This window comes from Lagenorhynchus albirostris, chromosome 6, assembly GCF_949774975.1.
Source record: "Lagenorhynchus albirostris chromosome 6, mLagAlb1.1, whole genome shotgun sequence".
NCBI classification, from domain to species: Eukaryota; Metazoa; Chordata; class Mammalia; order Artiodactyla; family Delphinidae; genus Lagenorhynchus; species Lagenorhynchus albirostris.
Genome location: NC_083100.1, coordinates 8781195 through 8795721, shown reverse-complemented (window position 1 = coordinate 8795721; position 14527 = coordinate 8781195). Strand labels below are relative to the sequence as shown.

The 14527-nt window shown below is 61.4% G+C and overlaps 1 protein-coding gene across 2 annotated transcripts; it reads left to right on the top strand.

Moving 5' to 3' along the window:
• The first annotated feature begins 556 nt into the window (after positions 1–556).
• On the top strand, positions 557–13553 carry ITM2C (integral membrane protein 2C). Of its 2 annotated transcripts, XM_060151245.1 has the most exons (6): positions 558–797; positions 8576–8716; positions 10670–10858; positions 11553–11663; positions 12232–12382; positions 13116–13553. In XM_060151245.1, exons 1-6 carry the CDS (start codon positions 672–674, stop codon positions 13205–13207), a joined length of 810 nt encoding a protein of 269 aa, XP_060007228.1. In that variant the 5' UTR covers positions 558–671; the 3' UTR covers positions 13208–13553. The 2 variants fall into 2 exon arrangements, with proteins under 2 accessions (XP_060007229.1, XP_060007228.1); XM_060151246.1 differs by lacking the exon at positions 8576–8716 and having other exon boundaries at positions 557–797.
• The last annotated feature ends 974 nt before the right edge of the window (positions 13554–14527 follow it).

The window sequence follows — 14527 nt, the reverse complement described above, 5'->3', positions numbered from 1 at the left end:
GATGATGGAGAATGAAGGTGGTGTAGATGGATGCAGGATGCAGGATAAAGGCAAGCAATTGGGCACCTGGCCCTGAAGCCTCCTGCCAGGGCCCAGGACACGTCGGAAAAGGAAGTGGGAGGAGGGAGCGGTGTGGGCAGGTTCAGTGGGGGCTCCAGCATTTCCAAAGAGGAGGGTATGAAGTGGGATAGAGGGCACGGGGAGCTTGTCTAGAAGATGCATTTGCCTGGCAAACACGGTTTTAACAAAGACTGTATGTTCTGGAGATGCTGGTCTTGGAGAGGCAGCTGGAAGGGATAAAGCAGCGATGGGGACTGAGTCCATGCCTGATTGGATGGATGGATGGATGGATGGATGCGATGGATGGATGGAGTGAGTGAGTGAGTGGTTAAGGGAACCTTAGACTTCCCCAGGTCCGAGCAGCGCGCCCGGCAGCGGTCACTGCGAGCCCAGCTAGCGGGAGGGGGGCGCAGGCGCGCAGGGCGCCAAGGCCCTCCCTTGGGGGGGGCGGGGGCGGGGCGGGCTGGGGGTGGGGTTAGAGAAAAGGACCCAACGCGATCCAAACTTCCGGTGCCTGCGGAGAAGCGAGCGGCTGTGGTACAGATAGAGGCTGCACAGAGAGTGGCTGCACGGCCGGAGGCTGCAGGGCGGACGCGCGGCCCGGCGCAGCCATGGTGAAGATCAGCTTCCAGCCCGCGGTGGCCGGTATCAAGGGCGACAAGGCCGACAAGGCTTCGGCCTCGGCCTCGGCCCCGGCGCCCGCCCCAGCCGCTGAGATCCTGCTGACGCCGTCTCGGGTGAGAGGGACGGGGGGTCGAAGCGCGCCTTGCCGGCCCCGGCGACTGCCCGAGGCGCATCGGGACCCCGGAGTCTCGAGCGGAGCGGGGGTGGGATTCCGGAATGGGTCATCCATCCCAGAATGGGGAGGGGCCTTGGGTCCTGGCCCTCTGCGGCAGCCGAAAGCATAAGTCTGAAGAATGGGAGGGGCTCCGAGTCGATGGTCCCAGGTGAGGAAGCGCTCAAGGTCTCTTCCAAAAGTGGACCGAGCCCTAGGCGCCTGGCCCCAGAATAGGGGAGGGAGCTGGTCCGGAGAGGTTCGAGGAATGTCGGTGAGGGTATGTGTGTCTGGTTCCAATCATGGAGGAGGGGCCGCGGGTCGAGTCCCCAGGTGGGGGATGGGAGGAGGGTTGGACATTGTTTCCCCAAAGTAGGGCGGTGGGTTGTGATTGGTGGGGAATGGGGAGAGGGGCTCTGGTGCCAACGAAGGGAGCGGGACTATTGATTGCGTCCCAAACGGGGGACTGCTGGGGCCAAGGGATGTGCTGTTGGTCTGCACCTGAATTGGTGGACCAGAAAGTGATGATACATGAAATGGAGATAAACCAGAATCCGCCTGGCCGCACGTCCGGGGTTCGAGATTCAGGGTTACGAGGCTGGGTGCCCTGATCCCACCGCCCCCCCTGCCGCCTGGGCCTTCCTGCCCTCTTCCTTCCTCTCCCGGCTCCCTCGCGCACTGGGCTACCCCCTCCACTCCGCGGTGCCCTGGTGCCCTCTAGCACCCAGGCTGCGCTTTGTGGAGGCGGGCCTCGGTGCACCCCGCCCCCTCCAGCGGCCTCCCCTCCTCCCCTTTCCCTCCGGCCTGGGGGAGAGGAGGCATTTCCGCCGTGGAAAACTGTCTGAGCTGCGTGGAGTCCGACCGGGGGAGGGCCCAGAGGGGGCAGGACGCGTGGCGGGCCAGGAGGGGAGGGAGAGAGAGCTGTGCAGCCTGGCTCTATAGTGTCTCGGCAGAGGTGTCTACGCTGCTTCCACGCGGCCGTCGCTCCTGGCGTTCTTGGGGCGCACCAAGCTCCCGTTCCCCCCCGTGGGAAGTCTTCCTCAGCGCCAAGGCCCCTCCCCAAGATGATGGCTCAAACTAAACCTTGCTGGGGGGGGGTATGGGAGGGTGGGTGCTTCAGGATGACCTGTGCCCTGGAAGAGAGGACACAGGAGAGGGTCCTCAGAGGTGGGTGTTATAGCCAGAGCAAAGATACCTAAGTGAGGAATTCCAGGAAGAGCCTTGGCACGCTCCCCTGCCCTGGTGTGGTCGCTGCAGCATCAGTGAGCCCCGGGGCTGGGTTTCCAGGGGGTGGGGTGCTCTGCCGCCGCCACCAGAGCAGCTCCATCTTCTTCTGATGCTTAGTTGGGGGTGGGGACACTTCATATTTGAAGGCATGGCCTGCAGCTTTAAAAGTTTGCAGGGGACCCTTTAAACCTCCTTCCTCCCTTCCACTTAGCCCCTGGAGGGTGCAGGGCTGGGGGCCCAAGGCAGCACACCCACTCCTGTCTTCTCCCAGCTGCTACTCCCAGGGCCAGGCACCCAGCTGAGGCCTGGAAAACTGGACCCTGCCTCCAAAAGCTATAGGATTCGGGCAGGAGGGAGGACCAGCCGGACGGTGGAAGGATGGATTTCAAACCCATCAGAAGGTCTGCCGAATCTCACAGGAGTGCCACATCCTCTGGCAGCAGCTGACGGGTGTCAAGCGGGATGGCAGATGCCAGCGTCGCCTTGGCGGTAACTGACATCCAGCTTCTGGCTCCAAAGTCAAGCGTCCTCTCTTCCCCCTCATCCAGCGTGAAATGGAAATATCAACGTTTTCCCTGTGCTGTTTTCAATGGCTTCGAGCCTGCTGAGTGTGCCTCGCACCCAGCCCTTGTTAGTTGGGTAGGGTCTTCTGGCTGTCTTAATTGGCAAGGGGGAGCGATGGGGCCCCTGGAGGAAGATAAAAATCCCAGCCCCTTTAGGACAGATCTGCTTATTAGTAAACTTTCACAGCTCACTGGCCCTCAGGGGATCAGGGGGGGCTTTGGGGTGTCGCATGTTGGCTCTGCCAGTCGCCTAGTGGAATCGGAGCCTTGGGAAGAGGCTCTTGTGAGCCTCTTGTGGCCTCGCCTGGCCAGTGGGTACGTTTCCCCCACATCCAGTGCCCAATGTAGAGCAAGGCCCCCCATTCTTGCCTCCGACCTCGCCCAGTGAGCTCAGCAGACGCCCAGCATTCACAGCAGCCCAGGACCGCATCGGCCCGGGGCGAGCGGACTGGGAGCCCCAGGAGCTGCTTCATCAAGACAGAACGTTTGGGTTTGTCCCGCGCTGACGGGCCTGCCGGAGGAAAGCGTATCAGAAGGTCTGTTTCGACTCAGGGTGACCCTGGAACCCTCCTTGGTTACTGAACTGGACTCGAAAATAAGATTTAAAGCCCTGGAAGGACCACTCGATGAACAGATGAGTTCACGAGTGCCTTTCACCAGTGAGCCACCCTCTAGCTGTCCTAATACAATTTCAACCTGTGTGCAGGCCCCAGGGGCCAGGGTAGGGCGGCAGGAACACTCTCACATTGGGCCTCCCCCCGCTTCTGAGTAAAAACTGAAACAAGGAGGATTTTGTCCTCACACGTGCCGCTGAAGGAACTGCCTCGGTGGCCAGGAAGGGATGGGTGTGAAGGTCCAGCTGCGCCTCCAGCTGCCCCCCCATGTGGTGCTTGCCTCCCAGATGACGAGGGGCCTGCGCTGATGGGCAGCTGGCAGCCAGCCAGCCTGGAAGGTGGGCTGGACGGGGAGCACCGCCTCTTAGTACGCTCTGGCTGGATTCTTCCCCTTTGGAGGCCCACTGGCCTGCCCTGGGCCTCTCAGCCCAGTTCCCCTCTCCCTACGATCTGCCTGTGTCTTTGCTCCCCCATGTGTGTGCACACGAGCGCGCACACACACACACACACACACACACACACACACACACACACACACACACACACACACACACACACACACACACACACACACACACACACACACACACACACACACACACACAGCCAGGTGTGGGCATGTAGAGACTCTGAACAGTCCGGGCTGGGGGCCTGCAAGGGGAGAGAACCGTGTTCAGTACAGTCATCTCAGCGCTGGAATTTTCTCCTTGGCTTTTGCTTTAGATTAATGGCCCCTGTGTCACCCCCTCCCCCGACCCGCATACCTGGGGATCAGATTTCACTTTCCCCGTCCTGGCCTCAGGTCCTGGGCAGGAGGGAGCTGAGTCTCCTGGAGCGGTTGGGGGAGGGTCCCCTGCCGGCCAGGAGGGTGGATCGCAGGGCTTGGCGTCCTCCTGCCCCAGTGCCCCATCGCCGCCAGCCCTGCGGCCTGGGCCAAGAGGACCTTGGTGAATGGACAGTCCTGCCCTTTGCCCGCCTGCCCTGGGCCTTCCCTGAGGGGCTGTGGCGTTTGGACTTGTGCCGCAGTGGCTTTTCTGCTTTCTCTCTCATTTCCCTCTCTTCTCTGTTCTCCCCGCGGCCCATCCTTGCATGTTTCAAGGCTGTCAGCAGATTGCCACAGAGGATGTTTCTCTTACCATAAAAAAAAATGTTTATGGTAAGAGCAGGGAAGTGCAGCCCCTGCAGTGTCTCCGCGCTGTGTCTCCCCCAGGAGAGCCCTTCCAGCCGCAGCTCTGCTTCTCGTCCCCCCAGCCTTTGTTCTCTGGGGTCTTACCTTGACTGTCAGGTACAGAACAGAAGAGGGAATCTGCCCGGCCCAGCCAAGCAGAGCAGTGCAGAGGGCTGTCGAGAGTGTCCTCGGGGTCCGTGCCCTTCCTCCTCACACGGCCTGCACCGTGGGCACCGGTGGGTCCCAGGGCAGGAGTGGGTTTCCCTGATGGCAAGTTCACGATGCCTTATCAGCATTTACCCAGCTGACGTCTGTACGTCTGAGCACAGCTCTGCGTGCTCCGTGGGCAGAGGCCCAGTCCCCCCACCCCTGCTAGGCTTCTGTCTGTCTGTCTCTCTCTTTCTCTCTCACTGGTGCCCTTACCTTTGTGGCCTGCAGCCTGGGAAAGAAAGATGCTGAGGAGGGGGCACTGGCGCTGGGGAGGTGAGGCGAGACCCGCCCCCAGCCGTCTGCCCGGGCCTGCTGTGGCTGCATTTCTGGCTCCCCTGCTAGCCGCCTCCGAGCAGCCTGCAACTGTAGTTACTCTGCTTGCGGTTCATTTCGACATCCTTACCGAGGGAAGGTAGCTGGGGAGCTCTGTCCATGAGCCCTGCGGGCCTTCTGAGTTAATGCTTAAGTTGGCTGGGTTCCCCCTGGCTCTTCTGGCCCTGGCTTTGCCTAATCATTTAAGGAGCTCCACTGCAGGCTCCGTGAAACAGGCAGGCCTAGGCCTGGGCCCCTTTCGGGTCCCCGGACATGTGGCCCACGTGCCCCACACGAGCGCATGGCGAAGCCTGTGGCTCAGGAAGCCCAGTTGCCATGGAAACAGTATTTTTCTACTTTCTGGAAGCCCCCAGATGCGTGGCTGTGGGTAACTGCTCCGTGGAGGGGGGGCCTTCTCCTGGGGCTCCAGCATGACAGGTGAAGCAGCTGGGGGCTTCGGGAAGCAGGCCCCTCGGCCGTCATTCCTGTCATTCTGGGTGAGCTGCGCAGCCCGGATCCTAAGGGGTGAGGCCCCAGGTTCCAGCCCAGGCTGCTTACAGGCTCCCCAGAGGCCTCTGAGGGCTGCAGCTCGGGGCTGACCTTTCAAGCACTGCCAGCGAGGGCAGGATTCAGGGGCCTCCCGCCCACCTGGGGCTTTACGTCCCGGTCCCAGTGCCTCTGTCTCGAAGCCGGGACACCAGCAGCCTCTGGTCCTGCTTTCCCTTCCATCCCTCCTGCTCAGCCATGATGCTTCTGGGGGTTTGGCCTCTGCGTGTCAGGTAGGGAGGGGTGCAGGGCGTGAGCCATGGGTGTGCCCTAGAGGGGTCTGTAGGAGCAGGATAGGAAGCCATTGTCCACAGCTCTAGGAAAGGGGAGGATCCCCAGCCTTCACAGGCACACCCACAGAGACGTGTGAGGACACAGGGTGGGATCCAGGGGTCCTGGCTGGAGGCTGTCCTCAGCCACTTGCCTCATTTTCCTCTGGAGCCGCTCCCCACTCTCCGTCCTCCCTGACCGCCTCCCCACCGGGGGCAGCCTGGCCCCCCTGCCCGGCCCCTCCCCCAGGCACATAGAAACACCTGACCTAGCCGGGAGCAGAAAGGAAGCTATAGAACTGGTAGGCCTCCCCTTGTCTGTGAACCTCAATTGTGGAGCTGGCCCTCGGGCTCTTGCTTTGTAGCCCATTGACTTTTTTTTGTTTTCTGGTTTTTTTAAAAGCGGTTCTCATGAGCTTGCTTTTGCTTCTCTGGTTTGCAGGAGCAAAGCATGGCCACTGTGCAGCCTCGACAGCTGGCTCGTGGTGGCCCTAAAAAAAAAAGAAGGAGAGCTTTAGCTGATAAAGATCTGCTATTTTTATCTACCACTTTATCCTTTACAAAGGGCTTTCAGGGTCTCTGTCTCCTTTAATCCCAACAAAACCCTGTCAGGAGGAGTCTGTTCACATTTCACAGGAGGACCTGCAGAGGGTTGGAGGGTCCGGAGGCTGGGATGTTCCCCACGCATGGATCGCAGCCCCTGCTGGGGGCTCTGGGTCCCTGCAGCCCCACTGGTCTCGCTAAATACAGATGTTGTGCCTCCAGGGCAGGATTCCCCGTGGGCGTGGCGCCTTTCTTCTGCGTCACCCACCTTTCCTTAGGAGCCACTGAGGATGGCTGGAGCCCCTGGGTGGCTTGTTCCTGGAGACACTGGCAGAGCTTGGTCATCGGGTCGCCCCATCCTGGGCTGATCCTGGGAGCCCGTTGGAAAGTCAAAACGCTTGCAGTCCCCCACCCCCTCCCCCTGGCAGCTGTCCCTGGAGGCCCTGTGAGCAGTGGCCGCCCAAGTGTGCTAGTGACCCTGGTTATTGTCCCCAGGGAGCCCCAGCGTGCCGAGGAGGTGCCATGCAGGGGGGTGGTCTCACCAGGTGCTTCTCTGGTTTCGATCGCAGCACCCCTGCAGCAGGGCCAGGGTGGGGAGAGGCCCCAGGCCTGCAGATGGCCCAGCCTGTGAGGGGGTATGGGATGGGCCGGGTCACCCCTCCATCCTGTGTCTCCATCCCATGGTGCTGGAGGCTGGGGGCCACTGGCCTGGTGACACATGTGCCTCGTGATGGGGGGGGTGTCTTTCGGGCATTTTCTACCCTTCTCCTGAGGAAAGGGGGTGGGGAGAGGGGAGCGCTCCAAGCAGGGAGGCATCGCCCCCTCTGATGGGATGCCCCTCTGCTCCCTGAGGCCCAGGTCCCACACCCCCATGTGCCCCAAGCACAGCAGGCCCTGCACCCCGCCCCTACCAGGCTGGGCCCCCTGTGCGCCCTGAGAATAAAGGCCTGTCTTGGGTAACTTGGACCTGCATCATGTCCCCACTGCCGACCTCCCGCTAAGCAGGATGAGGGAAGAGTGGAAGCAGGCACAGAGCGCTAAGCAGACGGTTAGCGGCAGGGCCGGAGTGAGAAGGCCCAGGCTCCCTTCCTGCCCCCCCACCTCTGCCACAGCTCCTTGAGGTTGGCAGGGGCGCTGGCCTCTACCCTCGCCTGGCTGCATCCGGACACCGTGGAGGAGGGATTGAATGATGGATCCCAGAGGCAGAGCCGGGCCTGGGGCTCTTGCAACATCTCCAGGGTGAAGGAGGCCCGGGTTAGGGCAGGGGTGCCGGTGAGGAAGGGCACAAAGACGCGCGATGGCCGAGCTCACACAGCTGGGAAGAGCCCGAGTCACGAGATTCTCCGTCCAGCGCCCCAGGGAACGCAGGGCTGCTGAGCCTTACACACGCCCCCGGCCACTGGCCCAGACGTGTGCGGACCGGAGTTGGGTGCGCTTGGCTTGCTGCTTCTTGGCAGTCCTGCAGCTACTGTCCCGGACCTGAGCCTGGAGGAACCTCCTGCCCTGGGCCGCCTGCCGGCAGCCACGTTCCCCTCCCGGCAGAGGCTTCCGGAAGCCTCCAGACTTCACCCTGTGGGCCTGCTTCTGACAGCCTGCTCGACACCAGCGCCCGTGTGATGCCATCGCCGCCCCGGCAGGCTGGCCTCTGCCCGGGGTGGCCGGAGGGTGCGAGTTCCCGCGCCCAGACCCTGCGGGCCTCCCAGAGCCCTGTCCCCACTGGTCAGTGACCGTTTCCTGCCACAGCTTCCTTGGAAGAGCCCAGCAGGCTCCCCACCCCCGCTGTCCCCATCCCGGTCCCTCTGCGCACTCCAGCTTTCAGGTGGATCTTGTCACTTCCTACCTCCGAAGCCTTCCTTGGTCCCCACTGCCCAGGGCAGCGGCTCCCTGCCTGCCCAGTCACTCCAGTTCCTACAGGTTCCTAGGCCTGGCTCAGTCACCAAGGCCATATCTGTGCTCCCCCCCCCTCTACATTTGAAAGAATCTACCGTGGTCACAACTGGTATAATGAAGGGGACTAATGGCGTGGGTGATTCAAAACACGCTTAGTCCCCGTGGGTCCAAGGTGGGGCTCCGTTTCTCTTTAGATGGGAACAGCTGGGGAGTCCTGGTAACGCTTTCCTCTCCTTCCAGAGACGATGCTCTGTGTGTCCTGAGCGTCGTCCTCCCCTCCCTTTGCTCCAAGGCTCCTTCCCAGCCAGCAGAGTGAGGTCTCACTTCCAGAAAGGGGTGGCAGGGATTCCTAGGGGTGCGGGGCCACCACGGGGCTGACCCTGCACTGCTGTCCACAGGAGGAGCGGCCCCCCTACCACCGCTACAAGAAGGGGAGCTCTGTGGGCGGCCTGTGCTACCTGTCGATGGGCATGGTCGTGCTGCTCATGGGCCTGGTGTTCGCCTCTGTCTACATCTACAGATACTTCTTCCTCGCTCAGGTGAGGTGGGGCGGAGGGAGGCGGGGCCTTGGAGAAAGAGTGGCGTTTTAGAGAGGGCAGGGCAGGGCGAGCGTTTGCCGTGGGTGTGGGCTGGCAGGATCAGGCCCTGTGAACGGCGGAGAGGAGGGGACAGCAGGAAGCCCTGGACACGCCCCCTAGGTGGAAGGGGTGCCCGGGCAAGCCCAGAAGACCTGCCTCCTTCTCCTCTCTGGTCTTGGCCCGGGAGACAGGACCAGGTCCCCGTCCTCTGACTGCCATGGGCTCCGGAGACGTGTCCTTACCTAGCTCTTTGGTTGCATCTGAGGCTGACAGGGAGCTCTCCCAGGAGCACAGTCGGCGATGGGGGAGCCGGGATTGGAATCTGGGCTGTGAGGCCCGCAGCCCCTTCCCACAGCGTCACCCCAGGGCATTAGCACCAGAAACTCGGGTGCAGCAGACATTGGAACTCTGCGATCCCTTCAGAGCCCAGCCCCTGTGCCCATGGATCTTGCTCTAAGGACTTACATTCCACGCGTGGACATTTGGGCTATAAACCATGAAGGGTGGAGGGTGGCTTACAGACAGTCATCTCCACCTATGATCACACCCTGGTTATCTGCTCACACAACCAATCTGGGCACGAAGCTGGGCCAAAGAACTGGTCGTGGTCACAGCAACCTTGCGATCAGCCCAGGCCTGGGAAGGGAGGCAGGGCCACCAAGCTCTCAGAACTGAAGGTAGTTAAATGAAAGGTTGCTTAATAGAATAACCATAAACATAACGAATGGGGAATCTCGGTGACAAAAAGGTTGGGAATTGCCAGTCATTTATGACCCAAGTGACCTCTTCCCACCCTCAAGCATTGGACTTTGACTTTGTTCTCATCCAGTTTTTCTACGGTGGAAATGACTAAAGAGTTTGCAGTCCATGTGACCTTACCCTTGACACCTCAGCTCCCCTCCGTCCACGGCCTGCTTCCCCACCTGTTCCTGGTTGTCACTTTCTGGGGCCTTTTCCTGTTGCGGCTGTGGCCCTGCCCTGGACCTCCCCTCTGATCCCAGCCCCCCCTCATGCCCTCTTGGGGTTCCTCACCCCACCCCAATTCCCAGGGAGTAGGAGAACCTCAGAGCAGCCTCTGGGTCTACACCCTGGGACAGTATGATTCCTGTGTGATGATTCATCCTCCCGGGACAGCTTACACTAAAACAGACAAAGGGGTGTCTGCCCATCGTGGGCCGGACCTGGAGGAGGCCCTGGAGAAGTAGGAGGGGCCCGCGGTCCACCCGTCAGTCACGTAGCCTCGGTCACGCCAGGCTGCCTCCCTCCCTTCCCTTACTGATGGAGTGATTAGGCGTGCCCCTCATATAGGAGACACCATGTTTGTGTAGGTTCCTCGGGAAGCACAGGATCCAGGGAAGGTGGTGGGTCCTTGCTTGAGGCTCGACACGGCGCCACCAGAATCTGATAACGGCTGCCTCTCAGCTCCTCCCTCCTCCCTCCAAGGTCTGCAGGGCCCCGCAAAGGGGGCAAGAAGGGCGGGCGAGCACCCCCTGGTGGTGGCGGAGGGTGGCACCCTGCAGGGCCCAGCCTGTCCAACCCAGAGTCCCCCTGTTTGCCCCTGAGGACACCCCTCCGACCCCAGGCTCTTTCTCAGGTGTCTGTCCCCCCGCTGGTCTGCCCCATTTCACAGCCATAGACTCATGGACTCGGAGGCCAGAGGGGCCTGAGAGGTCACCTTGTTTTACAGATGGGGAAACTGAGGCCCAAAGAGGTCGTCCTCCTAGGAAGTGGCAGACCCGGCTCACCCTCCCTGACTCCCCATGTTTCTTTGTTTCTCCATCTGTGAAGTGGGTGTCACCCATCCTCCCTGCCTCCCCAGGCCTTCAGAGCCGGGAGTGGTTGGGCAGGCAGCAGTGGTCTCACGGAGGGCGCTGTGTGACCAGACTCTCTCCCCCCGCCCCCCTCCTTGCTCAGCTGGCCCGAGACAACTTCTTCCACTGCGGCGTCCTCTACGAGGACTCCCTGACCTCGCAGGCCCGCACCCGCATGGAGCTGGAGGAGGACGTAAAGATCTACCTCGAGGAGAACTACGAGCGCATCAACGTGCCGGTGCCCCAGTTTGGGGGCGGTGACCCTGCAGACATCATCCACGACTTCCAGCGGGTGAGGCCGGCCAGGGACCTGGGGGGGTGGGGGGGGGCGCGGCGAGGGGGGCGCCACGAGGAGGAACAGGTGTGAAAGGAGGACGCCCACGCCCCTTGTACAGACTTGGAGTACATACCGTGTAATATAAACCATGGAGTAGATATCTATGGTTTAGGTCAATCAGGGATTTAAAGAGACCGCTTTTATCATATATGTCATGCGGTTATCACTGAATGTGAACTAGTCACGGTTGATTTTCTCCTTGGCCACCTGCCAGCTGCGGATGCTGGCTGGAACAGGCGAGGCCAGTGTTCCTTTTTACTGAGCTGTTTCCGTGTTGACATCTTATCGAGTTGCAGCACACGGGATTGGGAGGGGCATCTCTCGCTGAGGGTCCAGGCTGTCCATAGGGGTGGCGGGACCTCCCAGCTTTGGTGAGATGCACAGGGGGGACGTTGCTCTGAAATTCGAACCTCGGCTGTATACCCCCAAGAAGAATCCTTGTCACAACCGAAGCATTTACTAGTGTTTTCATCTAGTGAGTGGAACCTTCTACAAACACAGGCTGGGAGAGGAGTGGGAGAAGGGGTCCCCGCCCCGGTGCTGAGGAATCTGGGTGCGTCATGGGTGCGGTGGGGTTCGTGCCTCATACAGCCCTCCGGGGCCAGTCCCTCACCTGCGGAGACTGACGCGGCCCCCTCTTCCTGTTCAGGGTCTCACTGCCTATCACGACATCTCCCTGGACAAGTGCTATGTCATTGAGCTCAACACCACCATCGTGCTGCCCCCTCGCAACTTCTGGGAGCTCCTCATGAATGTGAAGGTGAGCAGGGCCCCGGCAGCATCTTCTCTCCCTTGTCCTCCCTCCATGAGACAAGGGAAGGATGGGGGGCCTGGGCGTTGCTGTCAGCTGTACCCAGCACCCCAGGTTGGTCCCCCCACCTCCAGCTCCCTTCTCCCACATTCAGAGTCAACACCTCTCCTTTCTGCCCCCCACCAGCCTCCCACTTCTGCCTCCCTCACTTGGGAAGAACCCCAAGACCAGCTTCCTTAGTGTTCATGGCCATGCGCCACGTCGCCCCGTGTCAGCAGTGCAGGGAGGTGATGTGGGCCCTGCCCCCGAGGAGCGCTCCCCCTAGGGTGGGAGACCAGACTTGCACACACGTGACTCACGGCAGTGCAGGTGCAGGTGCAGAAAGTGCCTAGGCACGTCAGAAAGGCGAGCCATGCGGCCTGTGGATGAGGGGGTGGGCGTGTTGGATGGGCACTGCAGGCGCTGGGGGGGCTCGGCTCAAGCTAGCAGAAGGAGGGAGGTGAGCGCAATGGGCAGTCGGGGACCGAGAGTGGCGAGCCCTGGTACTGACCCAGTGCTGTGGCCACTCCCTTTGCAGAGGGGTACCTACCTCCCACAGACGTACATCATCCAGGAGGAGATGGTGGTCACGGAGCATGTCAGTGACAAGGAGGCCCTGGGCTCCTTCATCTACCACCTGTGCAGCGGGAAGGACACCTACCGGCTGCGGCGCAGGGCCACCCGGAGGCGTGAGTGGCAGACTCCACCCACCTTGGCCCCTGCCCTGAGCTCCAGACCATAGCCACCCTCTGGCAGTGCCTGGCAGCGAAGCTGCAGACCAGCTGTCAGAGCTCAGATTGTAGCAGCAGTTATAACAGCTAATGAGCACGTACTACGTGCCAGGCACTGCTTCACACTCTTTTTTTTGCGGGTACGCGGGCCTCTCACTGCTGTGGCCTCTCCCGCTGCGGAGCACAGGCTCCGGACGCACAGGCTCAGCGGCCATGGCTCACGGACCCAGCCGCTCCACGGCATGTGGAATCTTCCCGGACCGGGGCACGAACCCGCGTCCCCTGCATCGGCAGGCGGACTCTCAACCACTGCGCCACCAGGGAAGCCCCCTGCTTTACACTCTTTATGTCCTCCTAAGAGAGTGTAAGTTACCATCATCCTTATCCTTGTCATCATTATTCTTGCCGCCCCTTTTAAAGATGAGGAAATGGAGGCACAGAGAGGTTAAGAAGCACCTCTGAGGTCTCACAGCAAGAAGGTGGCAGAGCTGGGAGGTCTGACTCCAGCTTTTGAGCTCATGCCGCTGTACCGCGCTGTCTCTGGGTGAATCTGGGTTTCATTTCCTGGGCCTCCTCCTCCCCGGCCCGGGTCCTGAGGCCCTGCTCAGGCTCTGAGGCTGGTGGCCTTTGTGGCCCAGACAGTTCTAGGCCAGGACACAGGCCTCACTGGGATTTCTCTGTTCTCTCCCAGGGATCAACAAGCGAGGGGCCAAGAACTGCAACGCCATCCGCCACTTCGAGAACACCTTCGTGGTCGAGACGCTCATCTGCGGGGTGGCGTGAAGCCCCGCCCCTCCCTCCAGGCCCCGCCCCTTCCCTCTTCCATTTTCTCTTCTGGCCACTCTGGCCCTTCCCCTTGCTTAGCTTGTACTTTGGACGCCTTTCCATAGATGTGACGTGTCTTCCCGTTTCTCTCCAGCCCTGCCCGCCTCCCTGTACCAGAGCTGTGACCTCTCAAGGCCTCACCCTCTGCTGACCTCCTGAGTCTGGGGGATGGAGGGGGCGCCCCAAGATGGTTTCTGTGACCACCATCTTGAGGTCAGGTCCCCGGGGGCCTGGCCCACAGCTGCACTGGCAGCCCAAGGGGGAGGACTGGAGGGAACGGCCAGGCATGCTGGGGCTCTGGCGAGGGGCGGGCTGGGGGCGGGGGGTGGAGTGGGGTTCAGGAACGTCTGCACAGCTGAGAAAGGTCTGAGAGGCTTCTTTCCGTGCACAGCACACTCCCACCCCTGTCCCGGGCCTGAGCTGAGGCTGGAGGGAAGGTACCCAGGGGTGGACCCGCCCAGAGCACAGGGGAAGGTGGCTGTCCTGGGGGTCTCCCCAGGACTCCTGTCAGTGCCTTCAGCCCACCAGTGGGAGCCTGGAGTTTGGGGGGTGGGATGAATCCGTCAAGCACAATCTCCGGGTGGAACCAAAGAAGGAAGGAGCCAGGGCTGGGGGCCCTGGCCCCCCAGGAGCACAAGCGGGGTCCCCCGCAGCCACAGCCAGAGAAGGAACAGGGCAGAAGTGGGGAGATGTCTTCCTGTCCACGGGCAGCCCCGCGGGCTGAGCACGGAGCAGGGATGCACCGTGGGTCCTGCCGAGTGGGCGGGGCTCCCTGCTTTCTTCTGCTCGGGGGCGTTTGAGAGGAAAACCGGGGGAAGGGAGGGAGAGCCACCTGATACTTGTACACCCTGCCTCCTTGCTCTGAAATTCCATCCCCTTCTGCTTTGGGGGAACACAGCGTTATTTTCCGTTTCCTTCTCACTTTTGCATGTTTTTACTGATGATTCGATGTGCTAACCTTCTCAGCCCTGAGCCCTGAAGAGGAGGGCTCCGACGCCTCCAGTCAGACTTCGGTGCTCGCTGGAGATGAGACTCTTAAATGCCTTGTATATTTTCTCAATTAGATCTCTTTTCAGAAGTGTCTGTCGAACAATACACATCTTTGACTTGTGATTCCGGCTTGGGAAAGGCGAGTGGGGGGCGCGGGGAGGGGTGTCAGCTTGGCTTGGGAAAGGCGGGTGGGGAGCGCGGGGCGGGGTGTCGGCTTGGTGACGGGTGCCCTCCAACCCGTAGGCTGGGCAGGTGTCCCTGGGGGCGGTGGGGGGGCAGGTGGGCGTG